At 38.5% G+C, this 20,723-nt stretch overlaps 1 protein-coding gene across 1 annotated transcript in view; it reads left to right on the top strand.

Moving 5' to 3' along the window:
- Positions 1 to 1,233: 1,233 nt before the first annotated feature.
- LOC112973170 (NADH dehydrogenase [ubiquinone] 1 alpha subcomplex subunit 10, mitochondrial-like) overlaps positions 1,234 to 20,723 on the top strand; it is a 40,131-nt gene continuing 20,641 nt past the window's right edge. The window contains exons 1-5 of the mRNA XM_026080700.1: positions 1,234 to 1,273; positions 1,754 to 1,884; positions 5,332 to 5,411; positions 9,331 to 9,385; positions 17,069 to 17,154. Coding sequence (XP_025936485.1) covers positions 1,234 to 1,273; positions 1,754 to 1,884; positions 5,332 to 5,411; positions 9,331 to 9,385; positions 17,069 to 17,154 — 392 coding nt within the window. The remainder of the gene's footprint in view (positions 1,274 to 1,753; positions 1,885 to 5,331; positions 5,412 to 9,330; positions 9,386 to 17,068; positions 17,155 to 20,723) is intronic.

The raw sequence follows: 20,723 nt of genomic DNA, 5'->3' as shown, positions 1-20,723 counted from the left end.
ACTCTGAAATTCTTGAGTAGTGCAGTGTTGGTGTGTCTTGGGCAGACTCATTGAGTCTCTGTCACTTGGCTAGACATGGGGTAATTACATGATGTATGTAGGAGACCAGCTGCAGCCAACCCTTAAAAACTTGAAGCTGTGCAAAAGTTTGAAAGTGTGTAAAAGTAGCTGTAAAACCAAGTCTTCAGTTGTCCCCAAAGTAAGTTCTTACTGAAATTATTGTTTCTGCCTGTTCTTGGCAAACCTAGGGTTTTGACTACTCCTGAGGTGAAGATAGTTGTTTCTCTGACTGCCTTGTGTTTCTGGTGTCTTGTTTGATTTGGTTTAGATTTAGGCAGTTTGCATTTGTTTCTTTAACACTAGCTGTAAGTTGCAACTTCCTTGCTGAATGAGTTTGTTTTGAGAGCTGGTTATAATGAGCTGTCTCTTACTGATCTGTGTTGGCAAGGCAAACAAAGCCTAGCAACCTATGATTCTACAGTGGGCAGAATCATTTGTGTACATTTGTTCTTTAATATAAAATTCAGTTAACAAATTAACAATTGCACTGGCATCCTAAAATGGCAAACACCTTCATAAAGAAACAGCTGACCACTTCTTATTGGGTGCCGAGTACGGTAGGTTTTCACTTTTTCCACAAACTATTTAAATTTGAAAGCCTAGCACTACATTTTTAGCTCAGCCAATGAGCCTTATTGAGGACTGTTTGCATTTGAGCTAGGTTAAAGGGAACCCATGATATTCATAAATGTTGAAAAGATGCTTCCACTGAGTCAGGGTGTGTTGTTAACTATCAAACTATTAATCAAAGGATGCTTTAAGTTACTAATGTGTTAAAAGAATCCAATGGCAGAATCCTCTGGTTACTATATTCTTGGAGAGAAGATCTGCTGTTCCTAGCTGTTCCTAGTGGTAGAGGACAAAGCTATTGAGAAACAGTAGTATAGAGTACGCCTCCAAGACAGGCATGGAGGGAAACAATGTACTGGGTTGCTGACCTCTTTTATGATATTTGCTTTCCTCCAGGATGATTTTGTGTATGCATCACGGGACAAGGCAAATGTATGCCTTGCCCTTGGATTTCCCCCCATGGTGGGAAATAAAGAGGAGTACTTGCAAAGCATCTTGTTCCTCCATTAGTCTTCCTGAAATGTGACATTTTCCAGCATGCTCTTTTGCCACACTCTTGCCTTCACTGTGTTAGCACAATACAGTATTTTTTTATATGAGACTATGCATAATGGAAGGCAGCAGCAGTCATTGATCACCTCAGGTAATCTAAGTGTTGCAGCTGTCTGACTGTTTTATGAGAAGGTGTCTTTACAGAATGGGGAAAACCTGTGTTTTTCCAAACTTAAGTCAGAAATAAATTTCCATTTGGTATAACTAGTTAAATATTCTTACATTTCAGTGCTTGTAGCTTCTTGTTTTAATTATATTGGTTTTTACTTTTTATTTCTGGAAGATTGTTTGGCCTGAAAAGTTGCTGAATCCTACTTGAGGAAAAGCCTACCCTACACTTAATATATCAGCAAATACTTTGGTGGGGGAAATGATTTATTTGGGAGTAGAATATGCTTAGTAAATGCAGGAAGAACACTCAAGAAGTGGTTGCAGATTGATTACCTGATAGTTTATAATTTTAATGCCATTATCTTTGTTCTTGTTCCTTGTTTGGAATACGTGTATGTGTTCAGCTGTGCTGCTCTTAGGTCTGCAGTGTTTGATTTTTTTTTTTAATTTATTTTTATTTTTTATCCAGGTCTTGATCACTACAAGGAGATCAAAGAGATCAGCATCTGTGAATTTCTACCACCTCACTTGGTCATTTATATAGATGTACCTATCTCGGAGGTACAGAAGAGGATTCAAGAGAAAGGAGAGGTAATTTTATCTCTTACCACTGTTACTATCCACTAACATCTGTCATAATCAGGCCCTTATGCATGAATTCCGTAGGATTTGGTGCAGAATTCTGCTTCTGAAAAGCTTCTAGTCCTCTTCAGGTATTAGAACTGTGTGTCAATGATGACTGTGTGGTTATTCTGGTACATTAGTTCTAAAAAAATCAACCCTTTGACCACTTCCACATGCTTTCACTTCTGCCATGAGAAACTCTGAAAAAGTCATGTGCTCTTAAAAATCAGCGTTTGTAGCTGTCATGCGAGGAATCACATCCAGACAACATGCTTCTTTCAACATGCTCTATGATTCTCTGTGCTTCCTGAGTGCCATCAGCTGCAGTTGGCTTCCTCCTTCTCCAAACTCCCCAGTTGATTGCTTTTTCAGATCTGTTGRACTGTTGACATTAATGTGTGGGTCACTGTGAAAATGGATGACTAGCAAGTTCAGTTAGTTTTGTGAAATTAAGAAATTTACTGCTTGATGCTTTCATGTTAGCTCAGTAAAACTGTCTTTTTTAAACTTAAAACTAATTTTTTATAGGTCTTCCATCAGATATAAAATCCCGGGAGCTTTCAGCTGATGTGGTATAAAGTTAATAAGAAATACAGTTTACTGGTTTGTCACTAGTACAAATTCAATCTTGTCTAAGGTCAGAGTATGTGAATTTACCTGTTGCAAAGTTTTGACAGTTGCAGGACATTCTCTCTTTTTATTTCAAAATCCTTTGAGACTGACACAATTTCTCTCTTCAAACTGTCTTTTTTAAGACATGGTATTGAATGGAAAATACTATTAAAAAGAAAAGAATATTAACTTCAGTTCGTAGCATTATGACTTAAAATTACCTCTCGTATTATTTCAGCATGCTGGATTACTGGATTAGTTTTGGATGAGAGAAGCTGTAGGGCATTTTTGTATAATAACTTATCTAAATAATGGTTAAAGTTTGGTTTTTTTTCTTCCCCCTCCTGAGATATTTAGACATGTGCTCATAACTATTCTCAGATGGGTTATGAGAATCAAATGATGTTTACCTTGTACCTTGTTCAAAGGCAATGAAAATTGTAGTCAAGTGAAGAATTTAACTGTGGAAAGTCTGATGTATTAAACAAAAGTTTTGATTTATTAGAAAAAAATTCTTGTATGCCTTAAATGGTTGGCTACATCTGCTTCTTAAAGCATGTGTGTATATGGTAATGTGCCAGGGTGAGCTGGTAGCATTTGGTTTTGAAGTTTCCTGTTCATTTAAGAGTGAAGCTGATCATTGCCAAAGGGAAGTGACTTCAAAGCAGTAAATGGAAGGTTGTCCTTGCTGCTTCGTGATCTCTGTGGCCCGAGTTGCATTGTCTGCTGTTCAAGTGACTCTGCCCTTCTGCCCTTGAGCAGTTTAGGTCATGATTGAATACACCTCTACCTTTTAAAGGACGAGATATTCTTATATGGGAAAACTATAGATTTTTTGTTTAAGCAACTTGAGTTACAGAATTAGAAACTTCTTAATGTATTTTGGGAAACCATGAGTTCTTTGCCCTCATGGGCATAAAGATTAGTTGTGTTTCTGAGACCTTCTGTTCTGGCAGAAATTGCTGGTGTAACAGAACTTCTTGGGGCAGGGGCATTGCTGAATATTGTAGTACTTGTTTGGGGATGGTGTTTTGGGGAACTCAGTATCTTCAAGTGAGTGGAGGATTTGTGACTGGTGTTCATTGTGGAGTTATCATAGCACACTGGAAAGAGAAAAGTCCCCTAATGGGCCCAAGTAGCTGAGAAACAGATCCTTCCAAAATAATGGGCATCTCAGATGGGCATTCAAACCCAGCTGGTGGGGAAGGTAGAATGTCCATCTTCTTCAGGGCAGCAGAGAATGTAATGTAATTTTAGGATTGAACTGAAGGAAGAAAAAACTCATGTTCCATGGCAGATGAAAGAAATTCCAGGCATTTTGCAAATGTGGTGTTTAGAGTACACTGTATGATAGGTGCAGCTGGTGGTGAGCTGTTTAACAGTAGATATGGTATCCATTTACCTCTCAAAGAAAGACTTTGAGTTTGTTGGAGTGGATGGTTGCCAACGCACTTCTGTGGAACTGGAGATACGGATGCAAGTTGTCCCCCTTGCTGAAAAAGGAGACTCGGACAATCCTTTCCCTTTTTATGACTGATTTTATATAACTTCCTTGAATGTGCAGGTGTCTAGGATTGACCAGTCCTTGGAAAGTTAATTTTTTTGAGGGCTGTTTTTGGATAGTGCTTTTAATTTGCACAGACTGAGGAAAAAAGAGGTGATTCCTATAACAGACTGAAATAAATAGGAAGAAAGTGTGTTTTGTTTTTTTTTCTGCTTTGCTTTTACATTCTTCTATTGAACCTGTGTGGGATAATGGTCTGTGATTATCCGTGATCCTCCCTGCCGTGGGGTAAACAGTGAATACAAAGGGTGATTTGCGGTCTGATGCCCATGCCGGTGAGGGGTGAGACAACGCCCAGGGCGAGGCGGAGGTCTTGCCACTTGCCACTGCTCTACCCAAAACGACACCTGGGGCGAGGTGGGGGTCTTGCAGCCTGGTGTTGTTGATAGGGGCAAAAGAAAATAAAGGCCAGCAGCCATTGACACCCTCTACTGAGCTTGACAAGGACCAAACATCCCACAGTGTTTGACTCAGCCCCACCTCGCCAAGAGTATAAATTCAGTGCATAAACGATCCTCCATTTGGAGGGCGAGAACACCAACCTACGGACGGGTCGACGGGCCTGGACCTCTCTCCTCCCCAAAACAGGGACGCCTTTTTGGTAAGGTTTGCACCGCCGACAATGTCGGACGTTACCCCATGAAAAACACCATTGTTGAAAGCGCTTAATTATGAGTTTGAGCTCAGAAAAAGTAGAATTTGTTGCAGTAAGTGCATTTATCACCGGCAGTCCTGAACCTGTTGATCTGTCGCTCTAATAAATTGTCTGTTTTGATCAACTTTGTGAACCTGACTCAGTGAAAGCCCTTTTGAGGAGGGCTCTGGCAGGCAAAGTTGATTACCCCTTTCCCTCCCTTCACGTGACAGTAACAACCTGCTTTTCCCTTTCTTTCTAGTTTCACTAGCCTATTAGAAGAATCTTATTCATATGGCTAATTATTAAAGATCTTGAGGTATGGGATAAAACAGTGATTTTGGGAGGCTGTGACTCATTCCTTGGAGTTCTCTAGATATTTAGTGCCACATAAGAAATTATGAACACTCAAAATGTCTTAATTCTTCAAACCTTCGTTAATGCGTATGTGGTTCAGTGGATGTTTGGCTGCTAGTATGAGAGTGAGCTCTTGACAGATGGTATAGCAGCAACTTCTACTTAAACTCTCTGAAATCTGTGTTGGTGGGAAAAGAAAGAAAACAAACTTTACAACATTGTTCTTCTGTTTTCTGTTTATTTTTAGCCATATGAAAAAAAGGTGTCTGCTGCTTATCTCCAGAACATTGAAGATGCTTACAAGAAAACTTTCATACCGCAGATCAGGTTAGCAAAGTAAACTGTGTTGTCCAATGAATAAACACATTTTTGAGTAAAAATGTGTGCAAATCCTAAAATCTTTGCAGATATAAGCAAATAAAACCATGTCATGTGAGAAATCCTCCTTGTGCTATGTAGTACAGTGTTATGTTCTAATGACAGGCTATTGCATTCATGGCGTAATATCCATGTATTATTAACGACGTATATAGTTATCTTTTGCATCTGAGAAGCCCAGTGCCACCTTTACAATATTGGAAGTTTAAAAATGAAATCTTTGTATGTGTGACCTTTCTAGAGCGCTGTTTTTTGACTCTCTTGAGATTCAAAGCGGGAGAAGAGTTGTAGAGAAGTAAATTCATTAGATTTCATTAATTGACTCATCTAATATATTGCAAAGCTAATGAGCCATGACCTGCAGTATGTTTCTTCATCCTGCTGTCTCAGGTCATTACAGCTTCATTGTCGTGGAGTCAGATACAGGGTAGCATAAATTTGTTTATAGTCAAGAGGACACATCAGCAGCAAAGCCAGGAATCAGGTCCGTTACTACTTACAGCTATCCTCTTTGCTCTGCAGAAACAAGTGCTGTCTTTGTCTCCCTCTTACGACAGCACACTGTATGTGGTTGGCATTAGCCTGTTTGCTGCTCTTTCTGTTAGCTAGAAAGAGTGGATGGAGTACTTCCTTGAAACTATGTACAGAATGCCATAGCTATAGCTGTATGTTTGCATTCACGTGACCTGAGGAGAGTGCCATGCAATGTAAGGGTTTTTTTTCAGGCTTTTTTTGAGAATCTGAACACTTGCAATTTTTCTCTTTTAAAAATTCCTTTCACTTGTCATAGCTTTGGTTAGCCTCTTGATGTGGAGGGACAGGAGAAAGAGGTTTTGAGATAATAAGAGCTTTTCGTCCCCTTTTCTAGTTCTGTTTCTCTGCCTCAAGAGGCAGACGCCTTACAGCCTTCCACATTTGAAAAAGATGTGATTGGCTTGTCAGTGCTGTTAAATAAAGACTACGCTGCTGCCCATTTTGAGAGACTAAGGGTGCTCTTTTCTAGGCTCTCCTGGCTTTCTGTAGCTAGGAAGCAAGAATGTGGGAACCGTAAACTCGAGATGTGGAGACTATTCTAGATTGTCAGCTGTCCCAATTCTTAACTCTGTCAAAAATCAAATCGTCTTAAAATCTAAAAGCACACGTACATAAGCAATCTTGGTCTCTCATAAACAGATGACTCTCTGAAAGGGCAGCACTTCAAGGTCACAGACCCAGGTCTACTTTACATCGAAGTCTCTAATCACACAAAGTTTAGTTTGTGTGTGAAGTTGACTGTAGCCTGCTTGTATTCCCTTGTTTTCTTGCTCCAGCTCCCAAGATAAATCAGTGTAATTGTCAGCAGTTGAACTGACTAACTTCATATTGAGGCTGTCAGTCACATAGGGCAAAAGTTGTTGGTGTGATGTGTGGTCAGCTGCCTCTGAGCGTATCCCCCACAGATTAGCAGCTAATACACAGCTGTCAGAGGGAAAGGGGAGCTAAGAACTGAGAGGGAGGGTGGGAAACCTTGGGACTGTCATCCCCCTGAGGGCAGAACTGTTTTGAATTTACTAGTGAGGAGAGAAATGCTGCTTATTCTTTGGATCAAATCAAGCCCTGTTAATATACTGTGTTGTTTAGTGAGGCTAAATCCTAGACTGGCTGGTCCTGCTGTGATTTCAACTCTTTCCCCCTTTGGCTGTCCATGGCCAGTACACTTGTTAAGCAAACACTCTCTGGTTGGCATCCTTGTCAGTGTATGGGTTTGCAATAGCTTGTCAGATCAATCTTTGTGCTCAAGTCTGAAGAAGGACTTCTCTGTCCCCTTAATATGGAAAAGTTCTAAATGTGTGAAACTTCTGCTTTGCACATCTCTGGACCTCACTGATAACTTGCATATTGGATGAATATACGGAAGCTTCAATTGCCTTTAACTGCTTCTTTGCTGGCTTCAGAGTGATACAGTAAACTATTTCATGCCTTGATGTTAATCTCTGGACAGACAAGGAAGTATTTGATTCCTTAGCTCTTTAGGACTACCAAAATCAGGTCCAGACAGGCTAAACAGAATTTTATTTAGACTTTTGAGCAAATTCCTGGCCTGTACACTTTCCATGTTTAAGCTCTTTTTTGCTTTTCCTCTCTTGCTTTTCTTGAAAATGTCTTGAAACACAGTAGGAAAATTATGTGGTTTGCTACTTAGTAGAATTCTGGTTCCATTTGATTGAAGCAACTTGGCGCTGCCCTAAGTGGAGTGTCCTGTATAATGTGGTTAGCTCTTTTAAAATTGATGCTTCCTTTCTAGTCTGACATGTTTGTGAATGCCTTTTAATGTCTCTTTTGATAGTGATTTGTGAGGCTGGTGCTGTGGCAGATACTACTTAGTGATTTTGAACAGATGGCTTTTGTCTTTCACTTGGTTTTCTTTTCCAGGCCCGAAGCATAAGATTACCTATGTTATCTTTCATATCGAATGTTGCTTCTACAGAGCAGCTGTTTTCTTAATGAAAGCCCTAATAATCTGCAGAGTATCAAGTGACTTGATCTGCACTGTTAATGCAATTGCCAGTATAAAGCTCTGTATTTGGTCAAGTCTGGCCTCTTGTTCTGATTAAGGACAGTTGAAATTGAAGATGCGACTACACATGCTATATTGTCACAGCTCCCTTTAAAAGGATGCCATTTATTTGCTTCTGTTCTGTGACTGTGAAGAGTTGTATGAGTCTTTCTGCCTTTCTTTTTTCCCTGCAAGTTGAGAACAAACTCTTTAAATAGTTCCCCCATTATGAGCTCTAATTAAACTGCAGCACTGCAGAATCTCAAACCAGCTGCTTGTCACTGACTCTCTAAGTTTAGGAGTTTAGGAGTTCAGAGGAATAAAAGGCACTCTATAAATGAGCTTTTTTTACCAGAGCTGTTCTGACTGACCACCATTAATACAGATCAGGAACTAGTTTGGACTGCTGCATTTGTATGTTATTTTGGTAATGTGATTGCTTCCAGAAATACTGTTTAGCTTGCCTGCCTTAATTCTGATTAACCACTTGGAAGTGGTTATGCTAAGAAAAAGGTCTGCAGGTGCTCTTCTTGATTCTTCAGCTGTTCTTCGCGTTGCTTGTTTCCATTTCATTTTTCCTGTAAGTTTTTGTTAGCTGAAGGAACAATGTGAGTCTTCCACACGAGCTATGGCAGATTTGGGAGCAACTATTGCCGAGTAGTGTGTGTATACAGTAGTGGAAAATGCTCTCTTAGGAACTGCAGTCATGGCCCTGCTCCTCAAGTGACTTTTTTTTGAAGGTTGCTGTGCAAATAGGAAAACAGTCTTTTAATCAGAAAGTTGTTACATGTTGTAAATATTTTTCTACTTACGGATCCCACAACCTGTGTTGTATTGCTTTCAGTTAGCTCAGGCCTAGTAAATAATGATAAATGAATTTATTCTTTTCTTTTAAATAACCCATGAGTATTAATGTACTTGCTATAAAATTGAAAGTCTACTGAAGTTTTGGTTATGACTGGTTAAAGATTTCACTGGGCTTCAGATAGATTGGAAAATTGTAATTGGGGTGGGTATGCACAAGTGAAATGGAAACAAATTCATAGATGGGATTTTTTTGGAACTGAAACTATGTAGATACCACAGGCCATTTGTTCTTTAAAAACAATTTTGTACCAGGAAAGAAACAACTTACAGATCTAATAGGAATTCTATTGCAAGAACTCCATAAATACTCTAAATAAATATTCTAAAATTTTTGAATGCTCCTATTATTGTGTTTTTGTTTCAAACTTCGTTTCAAACTTCGTTTCAAACTTCGTTTTGAAACAGGGGAGAGAGGATAGGCATAGCAGTTGCATCCTGTGAATTAAAAATTTCTTCTCTTTGCAGTGAGACCAGTGAGGTTTTGCAGTACACCGCAAGTGAGGTAGAGGATGTGGAGAAGGTAAGAGTTTGCAGCATGTATTGGTTGTAAAACTGCCTTTACATGTGAAAAGATTTTTTGTCTTTCCTGGTTTGTTCTTGTCGTCTTTTCTGGATAATCAATGTGGCAAATGTCAAAGTTGTTCCTTAGTGTTAACAATATGGCAAAATTGACTCAGCTTTTTTTTTTTTTTTTAAAGTTCCAAGAGCGAAAGGTAAAGTGAACACCAATCTGTTTTGTTGTCGTGCTAGATAACTACTTAATGCATCTACTGTTTTACTTTTATGGCAATGATGTAGGCTGGATCTATGCTACAAAATTTTGATGAGTGATTGCAGTTTTGTTAGCAGAGTGGAAATCTCCCTCCTCTCCTCCCTGTTCCCTTTGCTAAATTATCTGGGTATCTGAGTAAGCAAAGCCTACTACAGACCACGTGATCAACACCAGTAAAAGAGTCTTTGGGCTGATGTAACTTATGCCAGGTGTTTCCAAATTTGATTTGTTTTTCCAAGCAAATAGTGTGAGGGAGATGAAAACAGCATCTCCTGAGTCTCTGCTGGGCTGTGCAGTGTTGGGCTGTTCAGTCAGCTTCCTTGTTTGAAGTGTTTGGTGGGATGGGCATGGCTCTGCGTAGCTCAGTTTGGGAACTAATGGCATAAACCAAGAGGTAAGTCACCCCCACTGTTCAGCTGAGACTCCTTTTACCTGTGTAAGGTCTGTCTCCGTTGGCTTTTGCCAGTATGAAGCTTTCTGTGGTCTAGATTAGTGCAGAAGTTCCTATGCAGTAAAATGACTGTTATCTTCTAAAAGCTGATCATTATTTGGTTATCACAAACAGCTTGATAACCAAAGCTGCTATCAGCTTTTTAACCTGGGTTATTCATCTGTATTGATTAGCATGTGGTATCTGAACTGCAATTTTTTTTCTCCAAACGGTTTGGTCAGAAAAGCTRGTCCTGGACCAAGCCAGATAAATTGCCATCTCATTGCCAGAAATAAACCATCTCCTAGTATGAGACAGGATTAGCCTGAGATGACTGCTTCCTCCTACTCTAGACTGTTGTTTCTAGAGTAGGTGTAACGTTTGTCTTATTTCAGCAGACGTACTTGCTTGTGAAAAGTTACTAGTGGGATAATTGAAGCCTTTTGCTTCCTGATAGTTAACTTTTCTCTGTAGTTGTTGTCCACTGCCTAGATATAATTCTAATGTCCAAGCCTTATATAATTCTGAACAAGTTTGTAGTGTCTGTTCCAGTTCTAGGGATGAAAGTTGCACAGTGAACCCCTCAAAGTTCTTTTGAATTCTGTAGTGGCAATAAGGGTGTCAGCTGCACTAAAAATTTCCTTTTCTGATATGTTTTGCTGATGTGAATTCTTTCATCCTCTGTGCTTCCTGTTTAAAATCTCCGATATGTCCTTCTGGGGTCCATTTAATGCTCTTCTTGTGTCTGTTACAAAGGAAAAGATTGAGAGGCTGGTTATATTACTTTCTGTCTGAGGAAATAGGCCCAGACCTTTACATATTATTAGATGACTCATTCCTAAATAAGCTGGAAAGAGGGAAGTGTCAGTGATGACTTTATTTGAGATGGAAAGCTTACTATTTTGGGGAAGGGGAGAAAGGGGAAGCATAATAGGCTGGTTTGCATTAATAGGATATATTTTGAATATTCTCATTTTAGCATGTAGTAAGTACGTGGTATTTAGGGACCATATTATAGTGGTATTTTTACCAATTTCAATACAGTGTTTAGGCTGCTTGTTCCAAGCTTACTTTTTTTGCCACTCTATTTGTACTGATGGGAGGATGACAATTTCTTTTAAAAGCACCCCCCAAACAGCTTATCTAGCAGAGCATCCTTGCTCCCTTTGGAAAGAACATAATCCTTACAGAAGTAAATCAATATATCAAGATGGTAGTCCAGCACTGATAACAGGGTACTTGCTGAAGCCCCATGCAAATGGCATTACTGTGGTTCTTTTTAAAATGTTGGCAGTCTTCTGCTTCATATGTAGGCACAGCCCTGTTTCAAGAATGAAGCAGTATGTTTTGTTTTGAAGCGGAACTTAAAATGTGCAAGTATGGTTGGCAAAGGCTGCAGGCTCAGTACACCTAGGTATCTTCCATAGCTCACGCCTTCCTTTTTTTCGTTCTTTGTGTTACTTGGTTCACTGGCTCTGAGGCTTCCCTCAAGCCAGCTGATTCCAACTACTACCAGTTACTCCAACAGCAAAGAAAAGAGTATCAAGAATCAAATGGAAGAGGGAAACAACCTTCCTTTCAGTACACGTATCACACCTATTCATCCACCTACACCATATATGATATTCCTTCAACAAATAGTAGGCCACCTATTGCGCCACACATAGGTTTGTGAGGGCACTTCCTTCTTGCTGTGGGACATATCTGAGAGCCTTTCTTTGCTAAACCTCAAGTTGATGTTTAATTAAAAGATCTTTAAGCCCAACCTTGGCATTAATAACAAGGGAGGTTTCTAGTTGTATTTAGTTGGCCTTGCCCATTAATTACAGTAGCCTGTACCTAATATCCTCATGTTCTTGTGCAAAAGCTTTATATAAAGCAGGAAATGTTGGTAAGGACTTTCCTGATAGTAAAGTTATAGACCCCATTTACCACATTACTATGCATTTCTATGCATTTTAGTGCCTTTTATGAAAAAAATGGTTGGGCATTACATTTTGGGTCCTACCCTGTTGTGACTGGATTTCCATTACATTTGATAATAGAGATTATAAAATAATGGTTATCAAACAGTAGACTTGTGAAGCGGTTTGAGTTTATACCCCAAAAAAGGGCTGGTGCCTTCATGGCGGCAGCAGACAAATAGAAGTGCACTCAGAAGGTGCATTTGAGGTAGGCAACTACTTGCAAATAACTGTTTTTGGAGTATTGCAAAATAAGAAATTTCCCCAAAATGAGGCTTTTTCGAAACTTTAAAAGCCAAAGGCCTTTTCTTTTGTTCTGAGATTCACCTTTATTTATGCATCTGTTTACCTGTGACGTTTTCCACCTGACAATTCTGACATGAATCTTTCTGTATCACTTTCCAGAAATGACTGAAGGGAATTAACCTTCACATTTTATCTTTTTCAGTCCTGAAATTATTCTGTATCCAAGTAACTCTTGGACCTCTGAGGTTTCAGTCTTCTGCGTATCTGTCTGAAAAATTGAGAGCACAAACTCATTATTCTCATATGCATAAAAAGTATATGCTTTCGAGTTAGCAGGATTGGGGAGGCTCTGCTTGCATGCTAAAGGAATAATGCATACAGTGCCTGGTGTGCACTCCCAGTCTGAAGTTCACACATTTGCAGCCTCAGTGAGAATTCTGCTTTCCAGTGAGAAGCATCCTCTATGAAGAGGAAAGATTAGCATCCTAGGAATACTAGGAAAAAAGTGTTCTCTACCTTGGTTTTAGATTCTTTTTTTTTTGAGGGAAAAAAAAAAAAAAAAGGAAGAAGCTGAAATGAACAAAAGGAAAAGAGATCAAGGTGTGGATGAGATTACAGAGCAATTATAGTGAGCTTTTCAGGTCCATAAAAGAAAGGATGGCAAGATTTGAGAGCCATGGTGTTTTAAGTGGGTAGCCACAGATGTTTTGTAGAGGAAACAGAAGAGAAAGAATTGGGGTGGGTGGTTGTTTATCTGCTTATTTTCTCCCCCTCTTTCTCTCTGAGAACATCTGAAGTGGCCAGAATAATGCTATTTGTTTCCTCTCTGGGTTTTGTAGTAAAATGCATTGCTGGAGACTTTATTTTTATCCCGTAAATCAGGCTTTAAAGTCAACCTAAAGCTCTTATTGTTCAAGTAGAGACTCCACCAAGCTCAGCAATCTCACATCATCACTGAACATAAGCAGAGTGCATACTGATGACCCTCTTAATTTGTTTGGACAAATCTGGACTAGAGGAAGGGTTTATTACTTTGAAGACACATTGCAAAGATGATCTCATATTTTCTTTACTGATTTTAGCTATAAAAACTAGTACTGGTTCCATTTGAAAAAATTAAGTTTTTTGGTTTTTTTTCCCCCCTCTGTTGAGGTTCAGTTTATCTTTGAAATTAAATAATTGAAATTTGGGAATAAAGGATGGCAGGAGGGAATCATATCTGGCTTGTAGGGTGTCTGTGTACACAGATGTATGCTATTAATAGATGTTGATGTTTACCTTTTAGGTAGCTTTGATGTATAGACTCTTTGCTTTGCTATTTGGGAGATTAATTTTTTATGAATTTAGAGTTCAGTGACTTTTGAGTTGCTCATAGCAGACATGCACAACTTACAGAAATGACTTACATTTCTTTGGTGTGCTTAAACAGCTGATTTGGGGTCTTTAACACTGGTTGTAAGGGTAAAGGAGTTGTAAGGCTAAAATAGAGTTTGTGTATTTAGGATATTTGACTGCTTTTACATGAGGATAAAATTGGAAATGAAAAGGTTGCTCAATTGAAAAAAAAATGCATATTGAGAAGGGGGAAAGAAGGGGAATAGTTTGCAAACTTCACAGGAAATATTTCTTGTCCTCTCTGCTTGTGAATACAGTATTTTTCATTATGTGTCCATTTTATTCAGTGTCACAAGTTTGCACAAAGTGGAGATAATGCTGAAGATGGGAGCCCATAGGGAGATAAGCTTTGTGCCACATCCCTTGTCAGTGAAGAAGTGAAAGGCTTCAGAAGTATCCCACGAGAATTGTTCTGTTGCAGATGCTATATATGGGTTAAGCTCCTTCCTGCAAGTTGTAGTCTGAATTCTGTAGGGTTGTATCCTAAGTTGCTTCCTGTGTCTGTCTCTTGCTTAAAGAAGAAACCTATGAATAGGAAGTTAGGGAAAATTCAACTCTCTAGAGCACCCCCACCTCAGGTATGGTGTCCTTCTCCCCATAAATTATATGAACAAAAACAGTGTTGTCATCCCCACTCCCACCTTCCCACCCATAGTTCTTCCAACAGCAGAACTTGCCAGTTCCTCACAAAATAGGCTTAGGTTTTGCACGTCATTTGTATTGGCTTAGTTGCAAAGATTATGGAAGAGAGTCCAATTATTGAAAACCATTTTTTTTTCCAAGTCCTAGCATGCTCTCCAGTATATTAAAAACTGATCTCTYCTGGACATTAGTATATGTTGTGCTACTTGGTTAGGTTTAAATCATTCATTTGCTGCTAATTCCTGGGGGATGCCAGGGCATTCCTTGTGAATTAAGAAGCTGCTGTTCTAGCCTGGTAGGGGGCTAATACCATTGTTCAAAAGCTGCTGGAAAAGATGTCTTCTGATATGGTAATAAGTGTGTGCAAAACTAATTTGGATACTGATCTTTTTTCCCCCTCAACATCTTCTAAGCCCTGTTGTTAGAAACTCTATTGTTATTCCTGTCATCAGCCATGGTTGGGAGTTTCCAGAGCTTTGTTGTGGTGTAAAGAAGTAATTTTTTTTTTTTTTTTTTTTTTTTGCGTATCTAATAGGAAGTTGAATGTTTGGCATTTAAATTAAGAATAAGAGATATTTGAATTAACTTACCATACATCTTTCTTTCTCTTTACATCCTTGAATGAATGTAGTGATATTCTGTGATGATCAGATGCAGGTAATGCAAGTTTATATGTGAACCAGTTTATTAAATATGACATGATTTGTGATGGGGCCTGTCATGCAAGCTCAGGAACACCCCCCTGCCTCAGAGAACCAGTATCCCAATTGCAGCAAACACAAATGTTCTCTGACTATTGTTGAGCTTTTACCGTGCTTGAGGAGTGTCTGAGTCATGTGGTTCTCCAGTACATAAGGATCCTGAAATCTGAGTACAAACTGGAAAATGGTATATACCTCTGAGTCTATTCTGAATGAAAGGATTTCTGGAAGGGATTGGGACAGTATCTTGTTGTTGTTGTTAAATCTTGTGTATATACACACTTATGCACAATAATATATATAATATACTTTATAATATTTAAAATACAGTGTTTATATTTTTATACTATATATAAAAATATATATATGAATATATTTTTTCTTTATGTGAAAGGTAGATTCCCATGTTCTTGGCTACAGTATCTGGCTTGCCAACTTTGCGCATTTCTAAGAGATCAAAAATGGTTAAATAGGAACTTGCTTGAAGTTTGAAATATGCTTTGATGTTGTCACATGTCAACTGTATGTTTGAAGTCTTTGTAAGCAAATTTAGTCCTTAAGTAATACAAATGCCTCAAGTAAAATGATTGATCAGTTAGTCATATCTCTAAGCTACCTCTTCTTACCATAAAATGTAATACTGGTAATAGAACGGACCGTTATAGTTGAGACTCCTTTCTAATAACACTTTTTTTTATTGCCCTTTCAGTTTAAGTGGTAATAAATGGGATTTAACATTCTCTCAGACTTCAGGGAATAGATTATTGTGGATTTAGTATATGGCAAATAATAGAAGCTTCTTTTCATTTCTTACTCCACCACTTGCTTTATTACTGGCACCTCCTTACTTGTTGTCAATGGAATGACAATTTGTCATTTTGGTCCTGACCTCAATAGCTTTTTTTTTTTTTTTTTTTTTTGGAAAGGACCTTTGTGAAATTATGTTTGGAGCTCTATTGATCCATTCCTTCCCAAGTTGTTTCAAGATATTATCCCCACCTCAAGGATTTATAAAATGGCTTCAGTGTATCCTCCCAACACTGGTTCAGATTTCCTTCAGATCAAGTCAGTCATATGTAATCACATCGTAATTGTTTTAAGCAATTATCCAGTGTGCCAGCAAAGATGTGACTTCTGATGGAACCAGTCTGTAAATGAAGCTCAAATATAGTATTGCTAACCTTGGAGATGCTAGAGGAGTGGTTTCCTGAGACGGTGTTACTTGTTTGAGTTGTCCTTGATGCAGTGTTGTGAGTTTTGCCTTTACTTTCTGCTCAGGTTGTGTGCACGCATGAGTAGTTTTTGATGACTGATCAAATTGGGAGCCTTTGGACTTTTGTTACTATGGCTGCTTTAAGTATGTTAGGATATTCCAGCCTGAAATATTCATCGGTTTCCATTGTGTGAACCTTGCACAACAGCACCAAGAAACAATTGCCACAAGGTGGAATAGCCAGCTACTATGTAGTATTGCTCCTCAACCTTTTCTTAATTAATGGACTACTGAGCCTTTTGGGGGAAAAAAAAACAAAAAACAAAAAAACACAGACTTCCTATGTAGCATGGAGTGTGATGGCTTTTGTTTGCTATGACAAAGGGCTAAATTTAGGCTATTATTTTTGTTTCCTTCTCATTGTACCTTTGAGGTAGGGTCATGCCTTTTTTTTTTTTTTTTTTTGCTTCCTTCTAGCCTCAATGGCAGGTTAAGGAAAAGTATTTTAGAGCATATAAGAACTTGCAAACAAAGCACCTCCCAGCCTATTTATTCCCTGCCATCCTTTGCTCACTAGAACTCAGAACACCAGGAGCTTTAGAACTGGACCCCGTTTGTCTGTCCAAAGCTTATGGCAGGGCCAGGGCCTCCAGCAATACAGTTTTGGACCATGGGAACTCTAATATCTGCACTGTTCTGTAGCATTGAAACCTTCCTGCTGGGTGACTTGTTTAATCATATATGTTAATTATTTCATTGATTTGGGTGGGGGGAATTGTTAAAGAGAATGGAAATTCTGATCAGACCACCTTTTAGTGTAATTTTATCCTCTGATTCCAGGTGATTGAAGACATTGAGTACCTGAAGTTTGACAAGGGGCCTTGGCTGGAACAGGATGATGTTTCTTTCCATCATTTAAGACTTTAGTAAGTATGATGTCTTTGAATAACATAATGCTATTTAGCATCAGAGCTCTGGGAAAACAATGCTTTGACTTTTGTAAAGTATATTTATATTTGCAATGTGACTTGCTTCTTTATCAGAAATCAGGAGTGATAGCAGGCTTTTGTAATATGGATGCTTGCCATTGAAATATGGGTATGGTGTTTTGCTGCTGCGACTTGATAATTGATTGGACAAGAGACTTCAGACGAATAGTTTCCATTCTGTTAATGGATCAAAAGAACTTTATATTCATTTCCTGAGTGCTGTGACCTGTGGTGCCTTTTTGGGGGAGTGTATTTTTTACGAGTGCTCCTGTTCTTAGATGGTCACAGTATGCAGAAAGGTATGTAACTGTAATGTAGTGCTGTTTAGATTGGCTATGTTCAAAGTGTTTTTTTCTAAAACTAGTCCAGTTTCTTATATGCTGTACTTCTTTCTGCCTTTAAATATCCTTTCAGCTGTCAAGAAACTGGCTGAAGAGAACATAGAGGAAAAAGGAAACAGGCAAACTTGAACAATTGCTCAAAAAGTGTTTTTTCCTCCTTTCCCCCAACCCCCAGTATATAAGGAGGTTATGGAAGCTTTAATCCTAATTTACAGAATGAACTTTTGCAGTTTTGCAATTTTGTCATTCATTCTCAGTAATAACAAGGAGAATTGTAAAGTATAGCATTTCAGGTTGTTCTTTTGTTAAAGATCCTTGTCTGCCATATTGGTTCTGAAGAGATAAAGTTCAGATAGTAGAGAATGCCTTGCTGGAATAGAATCAAATTTGATTATAATAATTTTTTTCAAGTATTCCATGATTATCTGTCCTCCAGTTCAGCTGTGGAGGGCTACTGGTGGCATTACATTTTTCTCCAGAGCAGTGCTGAAAAGAGAGGTAGCACTCCAGGCTCCAAAAGATGTGAAGCAAACCACTGACATGTATCTAAAGAACTGAGAAGAGCATAGTCCATCGCAGACCTACACATATAATACAGATGAAATAGAAGAAGCCACTCTGAAGTCGTGTTGAACAAGATGTACTCCAGATAACCCCATATTTAAAAAAATCCACACTTGTAAAAGTATAAATAGGGAGATCCTTGCACTGAAGTGCAAACTACCCATTTGACTAGACTCGTGTCATCTTTATACTAAATGTACAAGGAATAAGATCAGTATAGTTATTACTGTTTTAAAACAAAGCTTAAGGATGATATTCTTGTGGTATTAATTTCGGGTAATCTCACAGGTTAATAGAAAGATGGGGATGATTTTTTTTAAYTGAATATTTGCTTGTGAATTTTAGTCTTTTATTCTGGTGCCTTCTGTCAAAATAATTCTGTCACAAAATAAGTTATACCATTTTCTCAAGGATTTATAGCCTTCAGATATTCTTTGCCTTTTACTTTTCTGTGCTGTTACTTAAAATGTCTCCTAATATTAAAGATCACATTGTCCCTTCTCTATCGTTCTCCTATCAAGAGGTGAAGACAGATTGCAGAAAAGCAGTTTTGGATTGGATGACATCTAAGAAAAACAAGTCATGACTTGAATGCCCTTTAACTATCTAATAAGAGGTTTCTTCGTGTAGTAATTAAAGTATAGAGTCTGGCAACTTAAATCTGATTTTGATAGTTTTGCAAGAGAAAATAAGGTTACTTTTTCATATAACTTTACACCTGCACAATATTAAGAAAGTATTATTGTTAATTGCACAGTGAAGGAGGGAGTTAAAGGAAAGTGTACAATTAAAGAGCAGTGTATAAAGATATCATATGGAAACTGCACAGTTGTAGAAGGGAATTAAATTCCATTGCTAAGGACTTAATTTTTCACTGAACTTGGGGGAGGAGGTTTCCTTTACAAGCTTCTTGTCATTGCAGAAAATACAAAATTATTTCTTCTATTGGCAATGTTGCTATGTTACTAAGTTCTTATAATACAACAAACTGCTAATTTAAATATACATACAGTTTGAGTTTTACTGTTCCCACTTGCTTTCAGAAGAGTATTGTCAAGATAGTGTTTATATTCAGATATCTGATGAATATGCTCAGTGTTCCAAACATCAYGGTGCTTTGAACCTTCATTTGATGCTGGGGTATTAGAGCAACTGTCAAACACATGACTAAAATCCTATGCTGTTGTTATGCCCACACCTCGTTCAACTGGAAATAGGGGGCAATATGTTGGGGCAACCTGGATAGGGAAGAACATCCTACAACTTTTTGTAAAAATGTGTAGGTTCAGGCATATTCCTTTTTCATGTTAACTCTAGAAGTGTAGGACAGCTGTGAGGTTCCTGTCTCCACTTGCACAACCTTCACTCTTGAAAACAGTTCTAGTGTAAGACCTCGGAGGGCAAATGTATAAAGACTGAACAAATACTGCAGACAGTCTGCTTCATGTCTTTGATGTTGGAATTGCRTCCCAGAGCGTCAAATGCCAAATTCAGGTGCTAGTTCATGAATGTTAAAGCTGACACTTCTCCTGAACCATCTCTTTTTTTGTCTTTTAACTGCTTAAATTATTTAAATGTTGGGAATGACAGAGTCTTCAAACCTTACATTTTACATTAAAAACATTACATTTTTTAGCTTTCAGTTATAGGAACCCATCTGTGCTTAGTCTGAGTACACTTTCAATTACAGTAAGCAAAGGCATCATTCTATGCACAGATGCATACTCTGTACTCCATATTTTAGCCTGTCCTTTGCATCTCCACTTGCCAAAGTTGTTAGTGCTTCCTTATATTGTCCTTATTTTTCCAATGCTCAAGTAAAAAAAGAGCTTGTGGTGCCCAGGCCTGCATGGACTTTCAAATGGCCCATACATGTATTAATTTTGATATTGGAAGGATTTTTCAGCATACTGTGTGCTGATGGGCTGTCCTGTTCCATATGCTGGCACATGCTGCCCTCTCGTGGGTACTAGACTGATGATGAATTCTGTGGCTGAAGTGATTCTGGAACAGAAAGCACGATCAGAAAGCATTTGGCTATTTTTCTGCTTGTGGTTGCTTGCTTTACCATCTCCCAGTGTTTTGCACAGCCCACTCATTTTGACTTTGACTGTTTCAGGTTTGATGCTACTTGAAAATCCAGAGAGACAGTGTGTTCTGACCAGGGCACTGCAGTGGGAGGCAGTGCATTCCTATTCCAGTTCCAGTGCTGGTTTGTTGTTTGGCTGTGGGCAGTTGTTTTTCTATCCCTTCCGCCTTCAACTCCTACTAGCATGCTGTTTGGGGGAAGGGGAATGAAGGGCAGATGAGGATAACTTTTTCACTGCTTTTATATGGGACCTAACATACGAAAACCCTAGCAGTGCCTCGGAGTACTTTGGTAATGCAAATAATAAGTAAACTAATCAAACCAGTGAGGCACAACCATATAAAATCAGTTGCATAATAGCATCTTTCATCTCCCCACCTCTCCCTCTAGTCCTCTCTGCCTTGCCCTAAAAGAAGGTAGTGTGGTTATGGGATTGAGGCATATCTTGGTAAAAGGTTAAAAACATATATGCATGCATATGTATGTATACATATATGAAGGGCTCTCCCGCA

Source organism: Apteryx rowi, unplaced genomic scaffold (genome assembly GCF_003343035.1).
Source record: "Apteryx rowi isolate R43461 unplaced genomic scaffold, aptRow1 scaffold_1155, whole genome shotgun sequence".
Classification (NCBI taxonomy): domain Eukaryota; kingdom Metazoa; phylum Chordata; class Aves; order Apterygiformes; family Apterygidae; genus Apteryx; species Apteryx rowi.
This window is presented reverse-complemented; position numbering and strand designations above follow the sequence as displayed.